This window comes from Geotrypetes seraphini, chromosome 1 (genome assembly GCF_902459505.1).
Source record: "Geotrypetes seraphini chromosome 1, aGeoSer1.1, whole genome shotgun sequence".
NCBI classification, from domain to species: domain Eukaryota; kingdom Metazoa; phylum Chordata; class Amphibia; order Gymnophiona; family Dermophiidae; genus Geotrypetes; species Geotrypetes seraphini.
Window position 1 is genome coordinate 458,502,316 of NC_047084.1, and position 22,380 is coordinate 458,524,695.

The 22,380-nt window shown below is 43.0% G+C and overlaps 1 protein-coding gene across 5 annotated transcripts in view; it reads left to right on the top strand.

Moving 5' to 3' along the window:
- Window positions 1-22,380, top strand: part of HCFC1 (host cell factor C1) — a 432,893-nt gene that overhangs the window by 367,491 nt on the left and 43,022 nt on the right. For all 5 annotated transcript variants that reach the window (XM_033922407.1, XM_033922416.1, XM_033922394.1 and 2 more), the window contains one exon: window positions 826-944. In XM_033922407.1, the coding sequence (XP_033778298.1) occupies window positions 826-944 (119 nt within the window). The remainder of the gene's footprint in view (window positions 1-825; window positions 945-22,380) is intronic.

Sequence of the window (22,380 nt, forward strand, 5' to 3'; positions counted from 1 at the left end):
TCCTCAGTTGGTTCAAATTCCCTTGGTTCCTCTATGGAGCGGAGTCCTTCTAGCTCCTGTACTTTGATCTGCAGTCTCCCGACCTCCTTCTTAAGGCTAGCCAGTTCCTGACATTGACTGCACATGTAGGCCTGCCTACCGGAAGGGAGGTAGTCATACATGTGACAATCAATGCAGTATACTGGAAAGCTTCGCTGGCCTTCTGCTGCCTCCATTATTCCTTCCTTGTGATTAAAGTTCCTTGGTGTGCTGGAGTGTGCCTGACGTGTAGCTAGGTGGAGAAATAGAGAGAGAAAAAAATGAGTATAGAAGAAAGGATTTTTTTTTTTTTTTTAGAAGTTATTTAAGAAGATTGAAGATTGAATTTGCTGCTGAGCAGCCTGAACTCCTGGCTCCTTCTCTCGGCTCCTTCACAAAGGCACCCTCGCTAAGGCGAGCGCCTTTGCCGCTCGCCTTCGCCGAATGGCCGCGCGCCTAATAGGGTGACAGCACTCAATAAGTCTCCCTATCTGCTCGTAAGTGGGTATATACAATTTGTTGGGAATGGTCTGGAGAAATTCAAGGAAAGAAAATTAACAAGTTTAATCTCTCCTTATTTGGTACACAAATATTGGAGAAGTAGAGACTGCATGACATCTTATATAGGGTGATGGTGTTAAACCAATTCTATACTCATCTGCAGGTAGAGGACAATAAACCCTAATATCTAGACTGGTCTGGCAGGACTGATGGGGAAAATTAGTAGGTAAAATCAAATTTCTCATTACAGATTTAGGGATAACTATCCATGAATTTATTTTTTTTTTGTCTTTTCTGTGTCACCAGGTCTGGCTCCATCCAATACTTTTGCGGCTCCACAGCCTGTGATGGTTGTCAGCCCTGCCAAATTGCAGGCTGCAGCAACCCTCACTGAAGTTGCCAATGGAATTGAATCTACCACCGCAGTGAGTAACTTTTTGACTCGTAACTTGCTTTCTTGAGTCTGTCCTTCAGAGCAAGAGTTTATTTTTCTGGTAATGAAAGAATGACTAAATGATTTACAATGTATCTAACTTGTTCCCTTTTAGAACCAAGTAATAAAGAATGCCAGCTAGATCCTCAGATGCACCACGTTCAAACAATTTTCATAACTTGATGTGCTTTGTCTTCACTGGATCCACTCTAATGAATACTCTATTAATATTCTTTTAAACCATATTTAAAATTTTTTAAATAAATTATCTTTTCAAACTTATCTTTTTGAAGTTCGTGGTCTCTCTTTCTTAGGGACTTTCTGTTGCCAACATTACATTACATTACATTAGGGATTTCTGTTCCGCCATTACCTTGCGGTTCAAGGCGGCTTACAAAAGATTTATAAACAGGGTTACAATGGGAGAACAATTTGGTTTGCTAGATTGGTAAAGAGTAGATCTTTGGTATTTCTTTGTTGGTTAAGAACAAGGAGGCTTAACAGAAGATTTGTAGACTGGAGTTTCAATGGGAGCACAATTGTCCTTGCTATGATAGTAAAGGGTAGATCCTTTGTCTATTTTAGTGATTTTGAGAGTAATGTAATGTAATGTAATTTATTTCTTATATACCGCTACATCCGTTAGGTTCTAAGCGGTTTACAGAAAATATACATTAAGATTAGAAATAAGAAAGGTACTTGAAAAATTCCCTTACTGTCCCGAAGGCTCACAATCTAACTAGAGTACGTGAGGTTAGTGCTGTTTCAGGAATTTCTTGAAAAGTATAGTTTTTAGTTCTTTTCTGAATGTCTTGTAGTCTGGGGTGGACATCAGAAGGTTGGAGATCTGGTTGTCCAGTCTTGCTGCTTGAGTGGCTAGGAGGCCGTCGTGTAGTTTTGATCGTTTTACTTCTTTGATCGGGGGGGGGGGTATGAATGGGGAATGCGTTTTTCTGTGTCTGGTTGTGGATGCTGGGATGAGGCGGTTGTTCAGGTAGGACGGGCTGTCTCCGTTAAGTGTTTTAAATAACATGCAGTAGATTTTGAATTGTATTCTTTCTTGGATTGGTAGCCAGTGTAAGTTGATGTAGGCTTCTGTGATATGGTCATGTTTTCTCAATGAGTAGATGAGTCTTAAAGCTGTATTTTGGATTGTTTGTAGTTGTTTAGTCATAGAGGTTGGGCATGGGAGGAAGAGGATGTTGCAATAGTCCAGCAGTCCTAGGATTAGAGATTGTACTATAAGCTGGAATTGTGTTCTTTCAAAGAATTTCCAGATTTGTCTCAGATTTCTCATGATAGCGAAGGATTTCTGTATTGTATTGTTTATTTGCGGTTGCATGGTACAGCATCTGTCTATAGTTATTCCTAGTAGTTTTATGGTGGTTTGGATGGGGTAGTTGATTGAGTTGAGTTCCAGGTTGGCTATGGTTTGGATTTTGTCATTTTCGAAGAGAATGAATTTGGTTTTGTCTGGGTTGAGTTTAAGTTTGTGATCTTTCATCCAGGTCGTAATCATATCTAGTGTTCGATGTAGTGTTTTTGTCATGGGGGACTTTGATTGATCATAAGGTATGAGAATGGTAATGTCATCCGCGTAACTGTAGGTGGTTATGCCTAGATTGTCTAGATGTGTTCCGAGGGAGGCAGTGTATAGGTTGAAGAGGGTAGGGGATAGTGGGGATCCCTGTGGTACTCCACAGGGGTTTGACCAAGGTTCTGATTTTTCTTTGTTAGATTTTACACTGTAGGTTCTGGATTTTAGAAAGCCTTCAAACCAAGAGTATACTTTGTCTGAGATACCTATTGTATCCAATATTTGCAGAAGGATATTATGGTCTACTAGATCGAATGCTGCAGTTAGGTCCAGTTGTATGAGAATAATTTTTTTTCCTGTGCTTAGTTGTTGTCTGATTGTATCCATGTTCTGGAGAAAGCTTTTTCAAGGCTGGGTCTCTATACAGAAACAATATGTATTTTAAGCCAAATACACATCTCCTTAGTAATCTTACCCTTTAAATTAAATAGTAATAAATTAATGATGATTTACCTAAATCATTGTACGCCATAATCTTGACCACTCTTCTATGTGAATAAAGATAGTGGCAGTTGAATTTTACTTTATCCCAGGACAAGCAGGCAGCATATTCTTGACTGATGGGTGACGGCACCGACGGAGCCCCGGTACGGACAATTTTAGAGTGATTGCACTCTAAGAACTTTAGAAAGTTCTAGCTCGGCCGCACCGCGCACGCGCGAGTGCCTTCCCGCCCGACAGAGGCGCGCGGTCCCTCAGTTTCTTAGTTTCCGCGGAGCTAAGAAGACGCGTTTTCAACGGCTGTTGAAACTTTTTTCTCTTTGCCTTCCCGCTCGCGTAAACTTTTGATTATTTAATCTTATTTCTTTTCTTTTTTCTATTTTGTAAAAAAAAAAAAATCCTTAACTGTCGAATCCACCCTTAAAAAATCTTCAGGAGCCAGTGTATATGCATCGGTACCTCCTGGCAGAGAAGGTAGAGCCATGGATAAAATTGGTAAGAGGCTCTACCAAAATGCTATGTTAGCAAATAGAGCTAGCAATTATGCTTTTCATTTTTCTTTTTATTTGAAGCATCTCCTTACCACCATGGCTTCCTTCGAAAAGTACCTTCCTTCACGAAAACATCACTCCTTTCATACCTGCTTGTCGTCTCTTTTTCAATTACGTAAGTTCATGGTTAGATCCATATATGATACCTTTGAACTTACATCCAGAGCGACAGCAATGTCGGTAGCTATGCGTCGCCTGGCCTGGCTTCGGGTATCCGACCTTGATGTTAATCATCAGGATCGGTTAGCCAACGCCCCTTGCCTAGGGGATGAGCTCTTTGGGGAATCCATGGACTCAACCACACAAAAGCTCTCTGCTCATGAGACTCGCTGGGATACCCTGCTTAAAAATAAAAAGAAGCCTCCTCCGCCAAAACCATATAGGCAGCAGTCGGCCTATCAACGCCGCTTCACAGCTCGGCCATTACCTACCACTGCTCAGCAACCCAGGCGTCAGAGGCAGCAACAACGTCAGCCTCCCAGACAGCAGCCACAGCAGCAACCTGTGAAACCACCTCCTCAGCAGAAGTCACAGCCCTTTTGACTTCATTCTCCACAGTATAGCCAGTATTCCTATTCCTGCTCTCCTGCCTCAACCTATAGGAGGTCGACTTTCTCTGTTCCTCAGCCGATGGGAAGTTATCACTTCGGACCAATGGGTCCTCAACATCATCCGCCACGGCTACTCTCTCAACTTTCAGACTCTTCCATCCCAAAACCTGCCAAAAGAGTCTGCTTTGAACAGTCCTCAATCTGCCTTCCTCATTCAGGAAGTTCAATCCCTCCTTCTTCTAAACGCTATAGAAGAAGTTCCTCAAGATCAATAAGGGCAGGGATTCTACTCCCGTTATTTTCTAGTCCCCAAAAAAACAGGAGATCTCAGACCAATTTTGGATCTCCGCGATCTCAACAAACACCTGGTAAAAGAAATATTCAAGATGCTTTCTTTAGCCATCCTTTATCCTCTTCTCAATCAAAACGACTGGCTATGCTCCCTCGATCTCAAAGAGGCATACACTCACATACCGATCCATGTAACCTCAAGACAGCATCTCCGTTTCATGATCAATCATTGTTATTACCAATACAAGGTGCTGCCCTTCGGCCTTGCCTCCTCTCCAAGGGTCTTCACCAAGTGTCTCATTGTGGTAGCGGCATTTCTACGTTCTCACCACCTCCAGGTCTTCCCTTACCTGGACGACTGGTTAATCAAGGCCACATCCGCTCAAGCAGTTCTACTGGCCACCAACCAAACCATCTTGTTTCTACGAATTCTGGGGTTCGAGATCAATCTACCCAAATCTCATCTCACCCCCACTCAGAGACTTCAATTCATTGGAGCGATCCTGGACACACTCCTCATGAGAGCTTTCCTACCATCCAATCGTCTTCAGACCCTTCAGTCTCTATGTCAGCAGGTGCTTTCGCTACCTTCCATCTCAGCCAGGCAAATGATGGTACTCCTGGGGCACATGGCATCTACAGTTCATGTCACGCCCCTCGCACGTCTTCACCTGCGCACTCCTCAATGGACCCTTGCTACTCAGTGGTCCCAAGCGACGGATCCTTGCTCACGACACATATCTGTGACATCATCTCTTCGTCAGTCTCTTCAATGGTGGTTGGTATCCTCAAATCTATCCAGAGGTCTTCTATTCCATCAGCCCCCTCATCAACTGGTCATCACCACCGACGCCTCTCTTTATGCATGGGGAGCTCACTTGAACGAGTTCCAGACTCAAGGTCTTTGGACAGCCCAGGAAAAGAAGCATCAAATCAATTTCCTGGAACTCAGAGCGATGTTTTATGCCCTCAAGGCCTTCCAACATCTTCTCTTTCCTCAGGTCCTTCTGTTGTGCACAGACAATCAGGTTGCGATGTACTACATCAACAAACAGGGTGGGACAGGCTCTCGCCTTTTATGCCAAGAAGCCCAAAAGATCTGGAATTGGGCCATAGATCACCATCTCTTCCTGAAAGCTATCTACATTCAGGGAGCACAGAATTCTTTAGCGGACAAACTCAGCAGAATTCTCCAGCCTCACGAGTGGACACTCGATCCTGTAACTCTGCAGTCTATCTTCACTCAATGGGGCACTCCTCAGATAGACCTCTTTGCAGCTCCTCACAATCACCAGCTGCCCCTATTCTGCTCCAGACTTTACTCTCCTCACCGTCTGGCAGCGGATGCTTTTCTCCTCGACTGGTCGAATCTGTTCCTGTACGCCTTCCCTCCTCTGCCTCTAATGTTGAGAACCTTATTCAAGCTCAAGAGGGAACGAGCCACAATGATTCTGATTGCTCCGAGGTGGCCCAGGCAACATTGGTTCTCCCTTCTACTTCAACTCAGTTCCAGGGAACCTTTTCTTCTTCCTCTGTTTCCTTCTCTGCTTACGCAACAGCAGGAAACCCTTTTACATCCCAACCTCCAGTCTCTGCACCTGACAGCTTGGTATCTCTCGGGCTGACATCTCATGATACTCTTTTATCTCAGCCTGTTCGTTCCATTCTGGATGCCTCCAGGAAACCAACCACTCTGCAATGTTACCATCAGAAGTGGACGAGATTTTCCTCCTGGTGTCTTCTTCATCATCTTGATCCAACTTCTCTGGCAGTGGAGACATTGTTGGATTATTTGCTTTCTTTGTCTGACTCTGGCCTTAAGTCCTCTTCCATCAGAGTCCACCTCAGTGCCATTGCAGCTTTTCATGAGCCAGTCCATGGAAAACTTCTCTCAGCTCATCCCCTGGTATCCAGGTTCATGCGAGGGCTTTTCAATGTGAAACCACCTCTTAAAGCCCCTCCTGTTATCTGGGATCTCAATGTGGTTCTTTCCGCCTTAATGAAACCTCCATTTGAACCTTTGGCTACCTCTCCTTTCAAGTTTCTCACTTGGAAAGTGCTTTTCCTTATTGCTCTTACCTCTGCCAGGAGGGTCAGTGAGCTTCATGCACTGGTCGCAGATCCACCTTTTACGGTTTTTCACCATGACAAGGTGGTTTTGCGTACACATCCAAAGTTTCTCCCTAAGGTTGTCTCTGAATTCCATCTCAACCAATCCATTGTTCTACCTGTTTTCTTTCCAAAACCTCATTCTCATTCTGGAGAACAAGCTTTACATACTTTGGATTGTAAAAGGGCTCTGGCTTACTATCTAGAGCGTACGAAACCCCACAGATCAGTTCCCCAACTTTTTCTGTCCTTTGATCCAAATAAATTGGGACGTCCCGTTTCTAAACGTACGTTGTCTAATTGGCTGGCAGCGTGCATTTCATTCTGTTATGCTCAGACCGGACTGACACTGGAAGGTTCTGTCACGGCCCATAGAGTCAGAGCAATGGCAGCTTCTGTAGCTTTCCTCCGTTCCACTCCTATTGAGGAAATCTGCAAGGCTGCTACTTGGTCCTCAGTTCACACTTTTACATCTCATTATTGTCTGGATGCTTTCTCCAGACGGGATGGACACTTCGGCCAATCTGTTTTGCAAAATTTGTTTTCCTAATGGCCAACCTTCCCTCCATCCCTCTTTTTGTTAGCTTGGAGGTCACCCATCAGTCAAGAATATGCTGCCTGCTTGTCCTGGGATAAAGCACAGTTACTTACCGTAACAGGTGTTATCCAGGGACAGCAGGCAGATATTCTTGCGTCCCACCCACCTCCCCGGGTTGGCTTCTTAGCTGGCTTATACTAACTGAGGGACCGCGCGCCTCTGTCGGGCGGGAAGGCACTCGCGCGTGCGCGGTGCGGCCGAGCTAGAACTTTCTAAAGTTCTTAGAGTGCAATCACTCTAAAATTGTCCGTACCGGGGCTCCGTCGGTGCCGTCACCCATCAGTCAAGAATATCTGCCTGCTGTCCCTGGATAACACCTGTTACGGTAAGTAACTGTGCTTTCCTTTTATATTTCCTCCCAATGCGGGGCAGCTGAGTGAGACGCCTCCGAAAACATGATGATGTCATCACTACGAACCCACAGGAACAAGTTAGATACATTGTCACTGATGAATGAATGTGAAGCATTACTTTTTAGATAAAGTGCAGCGATTTGTATTAAATGATTTACAAGGCATAAAACACTTTGGAAAACTTTGTACTTTACTATTTAAAAGATCTCACATCTTGTTAGGCTTGTCTTTTCTAGACTCTTTCTTCCCTTTTTCTCCTTTCAGTTCTTGTATCTGTCTTTTCTTCACTTCTGTCTTTTTCTCTGCAGCTTTTTTATTGTACACCATATGAAAACCATTTTTGCAGTTCTTTGCAGTATATCAAATTAATAAATGATGATTTTTCAAGATTCTCTCTGTGTGCAACCAGGGAAACCTCTGGGTGAATTCATCCAATGTCTGCAGAACCAAAATAGCTCTCAAACTGCTTACCTTTGGGAGCATCCTGACTATATGTACGGGCTGCAGTGCTCTACCGAATTATAGTAACCACTGGATGTGACTTCTTTGTCCAGCAGTTGTAGGGGGAGGGGCTACCAGATATCTGCCCAGGCTACTCAGGTGATACTGTACCTCCTCTGCTTTCCTAGCAGGCTAGATCAAGGGAACAGTTCTTGGGGTTTTGGGGAAGCATCCGTTTTATGCACTTCCTTTTTGTCTGGCTTAGGCCCCTCATACCATTTCAAAAGTTATAGTGGGGGTGGCCACTGTGCTGGGGAAGGAAAATATTTTTGTGCACCTGTATCTAGAAAATTGGCTCATTCAAGCAAAGACGCCTGCCAGTGATTTTCTTCAGGTACTGGGCTCTAAGGTAACGTCCTTGGAAGTGGGCCTCCACAGCAAGCTTTTCTTTCCATTTGGTTACTGCAAACACACTTTCTAGAGGTATGGATCCCTCTGTGGGGTCTGGTGAGACAGTCTAATCTGGTGTTTGTGGCGATGCAGTCTCAACAACTACTGGTGTTTTGATCCTCCACAGTGGACAATGGTGACCAAGATACCAGTCTCCAGGACTGAGAAGCTTGTTGTATAGGGTGTGTTACGCAAGGTCTCTGGACTTCAAAGGAATCTTAGATCAATCCCCTGAAAACCAGAGCACTAACATCAGGTACTTCTCTCCTGGGATCTGATTCCAGGCAAAGGCTGTTCAAGTATTGTCAGACAGTGCCACCATGGTGGTCTACATCAATTGTCAAGGGATGGTCCAGGAGTCCCCACTTCGTGGAGGAGGCAGCATGGTTCCTGGCCTGAGTGGAGATCCACCTGAAAGACCTGTCTGCCATCCATGTGGCAGAGGTGGACAACATTCAAGCAGACTTCCTAAGCAAATATATACTGGATCTGAGGAGGGGGGGTATGGAATTTCAGACATGCTATCTTCAGCCTCCTGGTAGATATATGGAATTGCCTGGAGATTAATTTGATGGCCGCCTCCACCTTTAATGCTCTGCTTCCAGGCTTCTTCAGGAGAGATTGACAAGCATTGATGTTTTTGCTCAGGAGTGGCTCATCGGGTCTTCTCTATGTTTTCTCCTTAGCCTTTGGTAGGTCAGTCTCTTCAGAGAATAGAGCGTCACCAGAAAAAGGTGATCCTGGTGGCACCAGATTGGCCCTGCCAACTGTGGTATGGCAACCTAGTCCATATGATGTGCGACCATTCTTTCCAGTTACCGATTTCAGAGGGGAAGCTAGTTCAGGGATCAGTGCTAATGCCATACCTGTCTCCATTTTGTTTTATAGTTTGGCTCTTGAGCAGGCACATTAAGGAAGTGAAGTTATTTCAACAGAGTTTTTTCCACTCTTCGCTTTTGGAAGTATTCTACATCTCTGGCTTATGTCTAGGTATGGCCTATTCTCAAGGCCTTGTGTTTGAAGCATTTCATCTCTCAGTCTTTGATGGCACAGATTTTGGAATTTCTGAAGGATGGTTTGGATAAAGGACTTGCCCTGTTATTGCTTAAGGTGTTGGTGGGCTTGGACTTTTTCAAGGTTTGCTGAAAGGGTAAGGCCTTTGTTTCCCATCAGGATGTGGTTTGTTGGAGGGGGCGTGGCTTGGGAGTGCACGAGTATGGACGGGTAAGGCAGAGGCTCCGTATAAACAGACATTCATGACTTAAAATACTAAAACAAAAATTTCAATTTAAACTCAAAACGAAGAAAATTGACAACATTATGGCTTCAGGAAAGCAAAATAAATCGGAAATGGTGGTTTCTAATACCGGCAGTGTTAAAAGATCTAAGCCGGAGCCGGCAACACCATCGAAGTGCCCGTTGTCAAGGGAGAAGAGCGACATCGACTTTTGGAAGAAAATTCAAGAAATAAAGGAAATTCTTTTAAAAAACGCCAAAAAACTGGACGAGATACAAGAAGAAGTAACAACTTTAAATAAACGTACCGAAGTGCTAGAAATCAAAACAACTAAATTAGAAATGCGAATGGACAGCTTTGAAAATGAAAAAAGGCAATATAAACTGGACAGAGAAAAAATCTTTACACTCACCAGGGAAGTGGAGGATTGCCAGAATCGCATGAGGCGGAGTAACTTGAGACTTTTGGGCGTACCGGAAGGGGTGGAGAAAAACAACCCGGTCTCATTTGTTGAAAATTTTTTGATGAAAGTCCTGCCCCTCAAATCCAAATACCCGATAGAAGTTGAACGTGCACATCGCATACCAATGAGAAGACCTGATACTTTAAAAGGTCCTCGCCCCATAATTTTCAAGTTGCTAAGACACCAACAAGTTTTAGAGGTGTTAAGAATGGCTAAGGAACATGCGAATTTAAAATGTCAGGATGCCAAAGTCCACATCGTCCCTGATTTCGCTAAAACAACGGCAGATAAAAGGAAAAAATTTCTAGACATGAGGCCGAAGTTAAGAGACATCGGAGCTAGATTTGGCCTGATATACCCTGCGATTATGAAAATAACTATTGACAACAAAACTATGAGCTTTGATGAGCCTGTGAAGTTGGAAATGTTTTTAAATCAAAGGGAGCAGCCGATGTCAATTTAGTTTGACTTATTCACTTCCTGGAGTTGGAGTTGATTCTTCTTGGTTTTTATTTGATTTTATTTGTTATTCATCTTTAATATATTTGAGAATCTGCTAACTGACAGTTTGGCTCTGTTTATTTTGAATGGCAACGGTGAAATGGAATGTTGATGAAAAAGGCAGTTTGTTTCTCTGTGAGCCTTTAATATCTCTTTCTCAAAGGATGACTTTTAAAGTTGAAATGATTTGTTCCTTTGCTGTTACATATCTTAATAAGATATTAGAATCTCTGATATATGTTATTGCAATATATTCATGAAGATAAGATATTAATATACAGAGCTTATAGTGGCAGATTTAGATCATAGGTTATGATGAGTTAATGGAGGTTTTGATAAGAATTCAGTACAAAAGATTTCAGTTAGCAAAGATTTTCAAGGGACTCTAGTTTAGGGTTTAGTAGGCTTCTTTGAGAATATTTAAGGAGAATATATATATTTAAAATAAATAAATAATAATAATAATAATTTAAAAAAAAAAAGGAAAATATATTATTAATGCTTAATTTTTATTTATAGGTTTCTTACAAGTCTGATACTTTTAGCAGACATATAGAGTTTCACATTCTCTTTTGTCATTTATAATGTGAGTGGAAGATCTTTATTTAGTTTCTTATTTTGATTTTTTAATATTTTGAAAATATTACATAAATTATTTGTAAAAATACATATGATTATTACATACAATATTGTTTTATAATTGAAGTCTGTATAGAGCTTTTAGTTTAGCTTTACTTGGTCTTGTATGTGCAGTTCCAGTTTTTATCAGTCAATATTAAGGGTGGGAGAGGGAGGGATGGGAGGGGGGTTAAAGGGATTTGATAATTGGGGTAGGGATGTTGGATTGGGAGATATAAATGAAGGTGGTGTTTATTCATTTCAAATTATTTCAGTTTTTTATTCAGATATAATAATTGGAAGAGCTTTTGTAAAAATTATTTGGATTGATGGAGATTAAAATTTTTTCACTCAATGTTAATGGCCTTAATCACCCAGTAAAAAGAAAAAAAATGTTAGCATTTTTAAAAAGGCAACAGGCTGATGTGTATTATATTCAAGAGACACATTTGTCAGTGGTTGAATCCAGAAAGCTAGAAGATAATTGGGTGAAACACTGTTTTTTCGCTCCTGCAATAGGGAAAAAGGCAGGAGTGGCTATATTAGTGAACAAAAAATGTTTAGCTTCATTTAAAATGATAGATTTTGATCCTTTAGGGAGATGGATACGAGCGGAAATGAGAATGGGAAATAATACTTTGACTTTATTAAATATCTATGCCCCGAACTCGAATCAAAATGATTTTTTTATTAATATACAAAAATTAATACTCCCACTGGCTGCTTCTAATGTAATAGTAGCTGGAGATTTTAATGCTGTTATGGATCCTTTTTTGGATAAAAAAACCAAGCAAAAATATAAAAACATTAGGGTTAGATAATTTGGTGAATACTTGTAATTTGAAAGATATATGGCGTATTCTTCATTTTAATGATCAGGAGTTCTCTTTTTGCTCACCAGTTCATAAATCTTTTTCAAGAATTGATTACATATTGGTATCGAATTCCATAGTGCAACAAGTGACACAAGCTTCTATTGATCCAATTATTTTGTCTGATCATGGAGGAGTGTGGATTACACTTACACTAGATCAGGGGTGTCAAAGTCGGTCCTCGAGGGCCGGAATCCAGTCGGGTTTTCAGGATTTCCCCAATGAATATGCATGAGATCTATGTGCATGCACTGCTTTCAATGCATATTCATTGGGGAAATCCTGAAAACCAGACTGGATTGCGGCCCTCGAGGACCGACTTCGACACCTGTGCACTAGATAATAATGAATACAATAGATCATTATGGAGGTTTGATAATACATTGGTTTCAGATTCAACTTTTCTTGAAGAAATTAAGTTAAAAATTTTGGAATTTTTCCAAATAAATACCTCAGCAGATATTAATGCGGAAATCTTATGGGATGCATTTAAAGCTACTATAAGAGGTAATATTATTTCTTATTCTGCGTATATTAAAAAACAACTTATTAAACAATTTTCAGATTTGGAAAAATAAATTAAATTGCTGGAATCCAAATTAATAGATGATTGGAATCATGAAAATTTGCAAACTTTATTAAAGGCTAAAGGCAAATATAATGAAATTTCTTCAAAAATGGCAAGGAAAGATTTGTTTTCTCTGCAAACCTTGTATTATGGAAAATCTAATAAGGCAGGAAGTTTACTTGCAAATTATCTTAAAGCAAAAAAGAGAAGAATAAAAATAAGTGCAATAAAAGATGAGAAAGGAAATATGCATAATCAAACTAGTAACATTTTAAATCAATTTTTGGCTTTTTACAAAGAGTTGTATTCTTCCGAGTCTTCTGTTGATAAAAGTTCAAAAAGGTATGGAATTTTTAAATCTTCTTGAGGGTCCAAAACTTCCTGATCATATAAAAAGAAGTTTAGAAGGACCTATATCATTAAAAGAATTAGAAACAGCATTGAAGTCTCTTAGTGTTGGATCCGCTCCAGGTGGGGATGGTTTTACTGTGGAATTCTATAAAACATTTCAAAATTCTTTATTACCCTATTTACTAAATTTATATCACTTTCAACTTAATAAAGGTTGTATTAAAAGTACTATGGCAGAATCTGTGGTGATTGTTTTGCCAAAGCCAAATAAAGATCCCACTATGGTTTCAAATTACAGGCCAATATCATTAATTAATGTTGATGGAAAATTATTGGCTAAGGTTCTGGCATTAAGATTGGCAAAGTCTCTCCCTTATATAATTGATGTACATCAAACGGGTTTCGTTGCTAATAAACATTCTTCTAACAATATAAGATTGACGTTTCATACCTTAAATTTAACTAAAATGATGAATGAACCAGCTTTTGCTCTTTCATTAGATGCAGAAAAAGCTTTTGATAGGGTAGAATGGTCATTCATGTATCAGGCTTTGGATTGGTTTGGTGTGGGTCCTGGTTTTGTTCAAATGATTAAAACTTTGTATAGCTCCCCTATGGCAAAACTATACATTAATAATAATTTATCTGAGAGTTTTAAATTACATAGAGGAGTTAGACAAGGATGTCCATTATCTCCTTTGCTGTTTGATATTGTTTTAGAACCCTTATTGATAGCTATTAATCAGACAAAGGGGATACAGGGTATTCCCTTGAAAGAATGGGAATATAAATTATCTGCTTATGCGGATGATATTTTATTATATTTGCGCAATCCAGGTTCAACTATACCATGTTTGTTAGAATTGATTGAAAGATTTGGAATGTTTTCAGGATATAAAATCAATTGGAATAAATCTGAAATTATTTTGCTTAATGTGCATTGCATAAAATCTATGTTTGATTCATTTCCTTTTGTTTGGAAAGAGGATGGATTAAAATATTTAGGAATTTGGATTAAAAATTCAATAGAAGATACAGTAAAAGAAAATGAAAAACTTTTATTAAAAAAGGTTTCGGAATTATGTGAACAATGGAATCCATTACATATATCTTGGTGGGGGAGAGTTCAAACCATAAAAATGATGATATTGCCTGTGGTTTGCTATCAAATGTGTATGATTCCGGTATTTTTTCAGAACTCTTTTTATAAAAAATTGAATGCAATAATTATTAAGTTTGTTTGGCTTGGCAAAACACCTAGAATTGCTTTGGTATCTTTACAGAAATCAATTAAGGAGGGTGGGGTAAATTTCCCAAATTTCATCAGGCCTATATTTTACGTCAAGGTATGTATTGGGTCCTCCCAGATCTCATTGAATACACTCCAGATTGGTTATACTTGGAATGGCGACTCCTGTCTCCTTTACATCTTTGTCACATTCTCAGTATCAAGATGCCCAGATTGTATAAAGAAAATAAACTTTTATTAGATACATAGAAAACTCTGAGGTATGTAAGTAATTTAACTGAAATTCCTATTAGTAAATCGACAAATCAATCTATATGGCTAAACTCCAAGATTCAAATTGGCGGAACTAAGATTGTCTGGAGGCATTGGTTAAATGCAGGAATACGAACTTTAAATGATGTTATTTCAAATGGAAAAATGCTTGAGTTTACACAATTGCAAAATAAATTTGGACTGAATAAATCACAATTTTATAAATGGTTGCAATTGAAGCAGGCCATTCAGGCAGGGTTCCCTGAATGGAAAACTTTAAATTCTCAATACAGCATGGAATTTTTATGCTTCCAGGCAGATTTTCTGGGTCACCAGGCCGCACAGTGGTATAAAGTTATTAGTGAATTGGTTAATAAAAAACCTAAAAATGGTCTTAGGGATATTTGGAGCATTGAGATTAAGCATCAAATTTTGGCATCTCAATGGCCACAAATTTGGTCTTGGAGAATAAGATGTACACTGTCAGCATCTATGAGACAAACTTGGTTTTTTCTTTTGCATAGAGCATTTTGGACCCCTGTTAGATTACAAAAATTAAATAGTTCATTGTCTAATAGATGTTGGCATTGTAAGCTTGATGTAGGGACTTTGGATCATCTTTTATTTTTCTGTCCCTATATATTAGCCTTTTGGAATTCGATCTGGGATCAAATAAATTCTTTATTAGATAATCCTGTAGCATTAACTTATGATACTGTGATATTTGGCATATCTATGAGGAAAAAGAGTCAGATATCAGCAAGTAATAACAAACTTTTATTGATTATGACAGGAGTTGCCATGCAACATATTACTGCAAATTGGAAAGATCACACTAGACTTAATTTTAATTTCTGGTGGAATTCACTATGTCACATATATAGAATGGAACGTTCAATAGCAATACAAAATGGAAATTATAAAAGGTTTAATAAAATATGGGGGCCATTGACATTGTTTTGTAATGAATAAACACCATTTTCTTAACATTATTTATGATTGGAGGGGAAAGGGGAGGGTTTATATAAATGAAAGAAAATGTAAAAAAGAAATATGACAAAGATTGATTCAATTAAATAATTGTATGGAAAGGGAGGGGGGGGAGAAGGGTTTAGATATATATACATTTGTTATGATCTTGATAGATTTATCAAGTGATGTTAGTAAATCTATGTATTACTTATATTGTACACTTGTTGAAAGTTTAAAAATGAATAAAGAATTTAAATATAGGATATGGTTTGTTTTCTCTGAACAGTGTGTCTAATCCAGCCTCAAGTCCAGCACTCTGTTCCCTCCTGAGATCTTAATCTTGTCATGACTGCACTGGTTTCTGCTGCTTTTTAACCTCTTATAGATAGTTCCCTGAAGGATCTTAGCTTGAGGACATTGTTCTCAGAGGCTGTTACCTCAGCACAGTGGATTTGAGTTTCAGGCATTGTCTTGTAGGGAACCTTTTCTGATGTTTCCAAAGAAAAGATGGTATTACAGGTTATTCTTTTTTTTCTTCCCATGTTAATCATCCTGTAACGTTGGCAGTTTTGGGAAAGGCCAAGAGTTAGGATGGTCTGGCATTATTTGTACAGGCTTGATGTTCATGTGTACGTATGTAATACTCAAGAGTTTTGGTGTTCAGATAGGAGAAGCAGCATCTAAGGTAACTAGTGTTTGATTAAGGAGGCTATTGCATCAACTTATCTGCTGAAGAGGTGTCAGATGCCTTTGGGACTTGAGGCTCATTCCACAAGAGATCAAGCAACATTGTACCTCTGGATATTTGTAAGGCAGTTGTTTGGTCTCCTCTGCATACCTTTGCTCACCATTATCAGTTGGATTTTCAGTCTCATCAGGATGTAGCTTTTGGGTATGTGGATTTTGGAAGCTGTGTTCTGAGGGTCCCATCTATAATGGTCACTGTTTTTGTACTTCCTATCTGTAATTTATAGCTAAAGAGACATATTATCAAGAAACTGTTTTATTTTACTTTTATGATTGATAAACATTCCGAGGGCCTCAAAATAGTACCTGGCGGGCCGCGAGTTTGAGACCACTGGTATAGAAGGAGAAATTAAAGCCAACCTGCTAATTTACTTATATTTAGTGCCTTTGACCAGCACAGAGCCTACCCAGTTCTGTTGGTAATTGCTTTGCGTACCACATTTGTGGCTGCAAGAGGATGGTAGTGCTGGATTTCAGACAGGAAATCCTCTTCTGGACTAAGTTCAGGTAAATGGACAAATATTGCGGGGATGGAATGGAATTATACAAGGGGTGTTCAATAATTTATCTACCAGAACGTCGTCCAGTTGCGCACAAAGTGGAATCCTTATTCCTCACACCAGCGCCGCATCCATGCGCTGACTGCTTGCAGCTCTATCTGTCTCTTCTCATCTGCCCTGGGTACCGGCAGGATCTCTGAGAATGCTAACCTCTGCATTCTGGTCTTCAGCTTCCTTCCTAGCATCCAGAACTGGTCCTTCAGTACTTCTCTGTTGTAGTTCCTGTTGCTCACGTTGTTCGTCCCCACAAGGATCACCACTGCCATATCTTCTCCTTCCACACTGTCAACGATCCTGTCGATGCGGCTTACTATGTCTTCTACCTTGGCTCCCAGTAGGCAGGTCACCAGTCGATCCAGTCTTCCTCCCGCTATGTGGCTGTCAACTTGTCTGATGATAGAGTCCCCCATGACAATTGCTGTTCTCTCTATCTTCTCTTGATTCTCCAGCCGTAGGTCTATGTCCCTGGTGTATGTCCATCTCTCCAGCCGTAGGTCCGTGTCCTTCGTTCCTATCTATTTCCTCTCATCCTTGCGTTTGTCTTCTTGTGGGTTCCCTCCGCTGTTTCCAGATCTTGCTGCTGTGTCCCCCATTTCCTCTTGGTGGCTGTCCATCTGGTGGTCCACACTCTCTGTAGGCGTATCCCGGCAGTTCCACTGTAGCTGGTGTTTTTCCACGGCCTCCCTGTATGCCTCTTCCATGAAGTTCTCCAGCTCTTGGACTTCTTCCTCAATGGTGTCCTCCGTCTTGATGATCTCTGCATCTCTGTCTTCCTTCTCCATTACTGCTACAGTTCAGTTTGTTCTCAGTCTACACCTGCTGGCAGAGGAATTTAAACCCATCCAGCTGTGCCAGTCTAGAAAGACTAAAAGAAAATTTCTTCTTACCAGCCACCCATGGACACCAAACTCCCTCCTATGGCTACTGCCTTACATGACAGGTCCCTTGTCTGTCACACAACACACATACCACAGGAGACATATTGGATCTAGTGTTCGGAAGGGAAAACAGTGCAATGTGTAACCATTTACTGGTTAAACTACCAGGGACTGATAACTATTTGGTCTGCTTCTTTCTGAGTCAGCCAAAGGGTGAGAAATAAACTAAGACAGAGGAAAGGCTAATAATGGGGAGAGGATTTGTTGATGGAGAAAAATTTTATAAACAAGCTGGAGACGAATCTGAGGGAAATTGATACTGCAAACAAGGATCTTCCCGAACTGGTAAGAAACTGGGACAATGTATTATACAGCAGCCTAGAGAAAGTGACTCCACTAAAATGGCTGTAGGGGAGAGGAAATACATAACTTCATCTGAGAAACCTGTAACTGAAGAGATAGCTAGAGAAAAAGTGGAAGAAAATGGGGAAAGAGGCAACATTAAGGAAGGCCTGGCATGCAATCAGTAAGATTTACATGAGGAAAATAAATAAAAAGGATTTCTTCTTGAAAAAGATACTAACAGCAGGAAACTCCTCAAAGACCCTTTACAATGTAATTTAAGAACTATTGGGGTGAAAAAACAGAAAGAACTAACCACTGATATGTTTCCTGACAAGTAAAGACTTCGACAAATTCTTTACAAAAAAAATAAGGAAATTACAGAAAGATTATGGGCTAAATGATTGCTTAAACCAAAACAAAGAAAACTGCAGACAAATGTACAAAGATGCAGGCTAAATTTATTAAAACAAAATCATGAATGCGGTTAATGTTACCACCTTGAACCAAACCAGAGGACCCGACACAGTCTATGTTTCGGTAAACACGCCTTCATCAGGGGTCCCAGGTGGATAAGGTATCAAATAAAACTGCAGACAAAAACTTAGCCTGTGCGATTGAAAGCAACAGCAATGGAACGATATCTTTAAAAACTCCGCCGTAACTTTAGATGATTTTGGGGAGGCAATAGGAGACAATGGATAAGTTTGGGGTGGTTACAGAGACCCAAGTAAAGAAGATGCTGAGAGGGGTGAAGCCAGGCCCCCTCCTCTTTAGATGTATGTCCCATATACTTGATGAGAGATAAGAACTTAAGAATTGCCATACTGGAACAAATCGAAGGTCCTTCAAACCCAGCACCCAACAGTGGCCAACCAGGTCCCAAGTACCTAGCTAGATCCCAAGTAGTAACATAAGAAGTGCCATCTCCGGAACAGACCCTAGGTCCATCAAGTCCGGCGATCCGCACATGCGGAGGCCCCGCCAGGTGTACCCTGGCATAGTATTAGTCCCCATATCACTCTAAGCTTCTCATAAGAGATGCGCATCTAGCTTACCCATACCTATGTCACCTTAAGCCACTCATAAGGAGGAGGTGTACATCTAACTTACCCTTAAACCCTAGAACGGTGGATTCCGCAATTACCTCTTCTGGGAGAGCATTCCAGGTTTCCACCACTCGTTGCATGAAGCAGAACTTCCTGATATTTGTCCTGAACCTGTCCCCCCCTTAGCTTTAGTCCATGTCCTCTTGTCCTTGTCACATTGGACATTGTAAATAGTTTTTTATCCTGCTCTATTTGGTCGAATCCTTTCAGTATTTTGAAAGTCTCGATCATATCCCCTCGCAGTCTCCTCTTCTCAAGGGAGAATAATCCCAGTCTCTTAAGTCGTTCCTCATATTCCAAGTTCTCCATGGCCTTTATTAGCTTAGTTGCTCGTCTCTGCACCCTCTCGAGTACTTTTAAATCCTTCTTTAGGTATGGAGATCAATGTTGGACGCAGTATTCCAAGTGTGGTCTGATCATCGCTCTATAAAGCGGTAGTATTACTTTCTACGATCTACTCGTGATTCCCTTCTTTATCATGCCTAGCATTCTATTCGCTTTTTTCGCTGCCGCCACACATTGCGCCGACGGCTTCAGGGTCCTATCTATTAATACGCCCCAGGTCCCTTTCCTGTTCGGTTTTTTGCAGAGTTGCACCTGACATACTGTACTTGTGTTCCTTATTTTTCTTCCTAAGTGCATGACTTTGCATTTATCCACATTAAACTTCATCTGCCATTTATCTGCCCAATTTTCCAATCGGCTCAAGTCGCTCTGGAGTTCCTCGCTGTCCTGGTAAAACAGATTTTATGCTGTTTATCCTAGGAATAAGCAGTGGATTTCCCTAGGCCATCTATAATAACCTATGGACTTCTCTTTTGGAAAATTATCCAAACTTTTTTCCAAATCCTGCTAAACTAACTGATTTCATATTAATTCCAGAGTTTAATTATACGTAGTTAGAAGAAATATTTTCTCCGGTTTGTTTTAATTTTACTATTTATTAGCTTCATTGCATGCCCCCAAGTTTTAGTATTTTTGGAAAGAGTAAACAAGCAATTCACATCTACCCTTTCTACTCCACTCAGGTCTAGGACTAACCTTTTTAATGGGGATAATTACCGTATTTTCTCGCATATAACGCGCGCGTTATACGTGGTTTTTACGTACCGCGCACACCCTTGCGCGTTATACAAAATTTTTTTTACATAGTTCCCCCCCCACGTCTGATTCACACACCCCCCCCACAGGACCGCTCGCACCCCCACCCCGAAGGACCGCTCGCATGCACCCGCACCCCCACCCCGAAGGACCGCTCGCACGCACTCCCACCCGCACCCACACCCCCACCCTGAAGGACCGCTCGCACCCCCACAGCCTCCCGACCCCCCCCCCCATCATGTAGAAGCTCCTACCGGTGTCCTGCTGCTTCCTCTTGGCGGTCCAGACACAATCGGGGCAAGAGGGAGCTCAAGCCCTCTTGCCCCAGCCAACCGCGGCACCCCCGACACGATCGGGGCAAGAGGGAGCTCAAGCCCTCTTGCCCCCCTGACTCCCCGACACGATCGGGGCAAAAGGGAGCCCAAGCCCTCTTTCCCCACCGACTCCCCAACTCCCCGACAATATCGGGCCAGGAGGGAGCCCAAGTCCTCCTGGCCCTGGCGACCCCCCCCCCCCCCCGCTAGTTGTTCGGGCCAGGAGGGAGCCCAAACCCTCCTGGCCACAGTGACACCCCTACCCCCACCCCGCACTACATTACGGGCAGGAGGGATCCCAGGCCCTCCTGCCCTTGACGCAAACCCCCCTCCCCCCAACGACCGCCCCCCCCAAGAACCTCCGACCGCCCCCCCAGCCGACCCGCGACCCCCCTGGCCGACCCCCATGACACCCCCACCCCCCTTCCCCGTACCTTTGTATAGTTGGCCGGACAGACGGGAGCCAAACCCGCCTGTCCGGCAGGCAGCCAACAACGGAATGAGGGCGGATTGGCCCATCCGTCCCAAAGCTCCACCTACTGGTGGGGCCTAAGGCGCCTGGGCCAATCAGAATAGGCCCGGGAGCCTTAGGTCCCACCTGGGGGCGGGGCCTGAGGCACATGGGCTCAACCCGACCATGTGCCCAAGGCCCCGCCCCCAGGAGGGACCTAAGGCTCCCGGGCCTATTCTGATTGGCCCAGGCACCTTAGGCCCCCACCAGTAGGCGGAGCTTTGGGACGGATGGGCCAATCCGGCCTCATTCCGTCGTTGGCTGCCTGCCGGACAGGCGGGTTTGGCTCCCGTCTGTCCGGCCAACTATACAAAGGTACGGGGAAGGGGGGTGGGGGTGTCGTGGGGGTCGCAGGTCGGCTGGGGGGGCGGTCGGAGGTTCTTGGGGGGGGGCGGTCGTTGAGGGGAGGGGGGTTTGCGTCGAGGGCAGGAGGGCCTGGGATCCCTCCTGCCCGTAATGTAGTGCGGGGTGGGGGTAGGGGGTCGCCGTGGCCAGGAGGGTTTGGGCTCCCTCCTGGCCCGAACAACTAGCGGGGGGGGGGGGGTTCGCAAGAGCCAGGAGGACTTGGGCTCCCTCCTGGCCCGATATTGTCGGGGAGTTGGGGAGTCGGCGGGGCAAGAGGGCTTGGGCTCCCTTTTGCCCCGATCGTGTCGGGGAGTCGGGGGGGCAAGAGGGCTTGAGCTCCCTCTTGCCCCGATCGTGTCGGGGGTGCCGCGGTTGGCTGGGGCAAGAGGGCTTGAGCTCCCTCTTGCCCCGATCATGTCAGGGGTGCCGCGGTTGGCTGGGGCAAGAGGGCTTGAGCTCCCTCTTGCCCCGATCGTGTCAGGGGTGCCGCGGTTGGCTGGGGCAAGAGGGCTTGAGCTCCCTCTTGCCCCGATCGTGTCGGGGAGTCGGGACCGCTAAGAGGAAGCAGCAGGACACCGGTAGGAGCTTCTACATGATGGGGGGGTCGGGAGGCTGTGGGGGTGCGAGCGGTCCTTCAGGGTGGGGGTGCGGGTGGGAGTGCGTGCGAGCGGTCCTTCGGGGTGGGGGTGCGAGCGATCCTGGGGGGGGTTAATCGGACATCGGGGGGGGGGCATCAGGCTTTCAGGGTGGGGACAGGACTTCAAGGGGGAGAGGAGAGTCGGGGTGGGCGAAAGGAGAGTTGGGGTGGCCAGAGGAGAGTCGGGGCGGGCGAAAGGAGAGTCAGGTGGCGACGGGAGAGTCGGGCAGCATGCGCGGTATATAAAAATTTCTGTACATAAATGTGTGTTTTTTGCGCGCTATACCCGTGTGCGCGTTTTACACGGGTGCGCGTTATCTATGTGAAAATACGGTAATTGTTCCCTAGAGTTAGGGGGCAGATGCCAAACAGGTGCTAAATAGGTGGAAATACTCAAGTCATCTAACCCATTTTGAAGA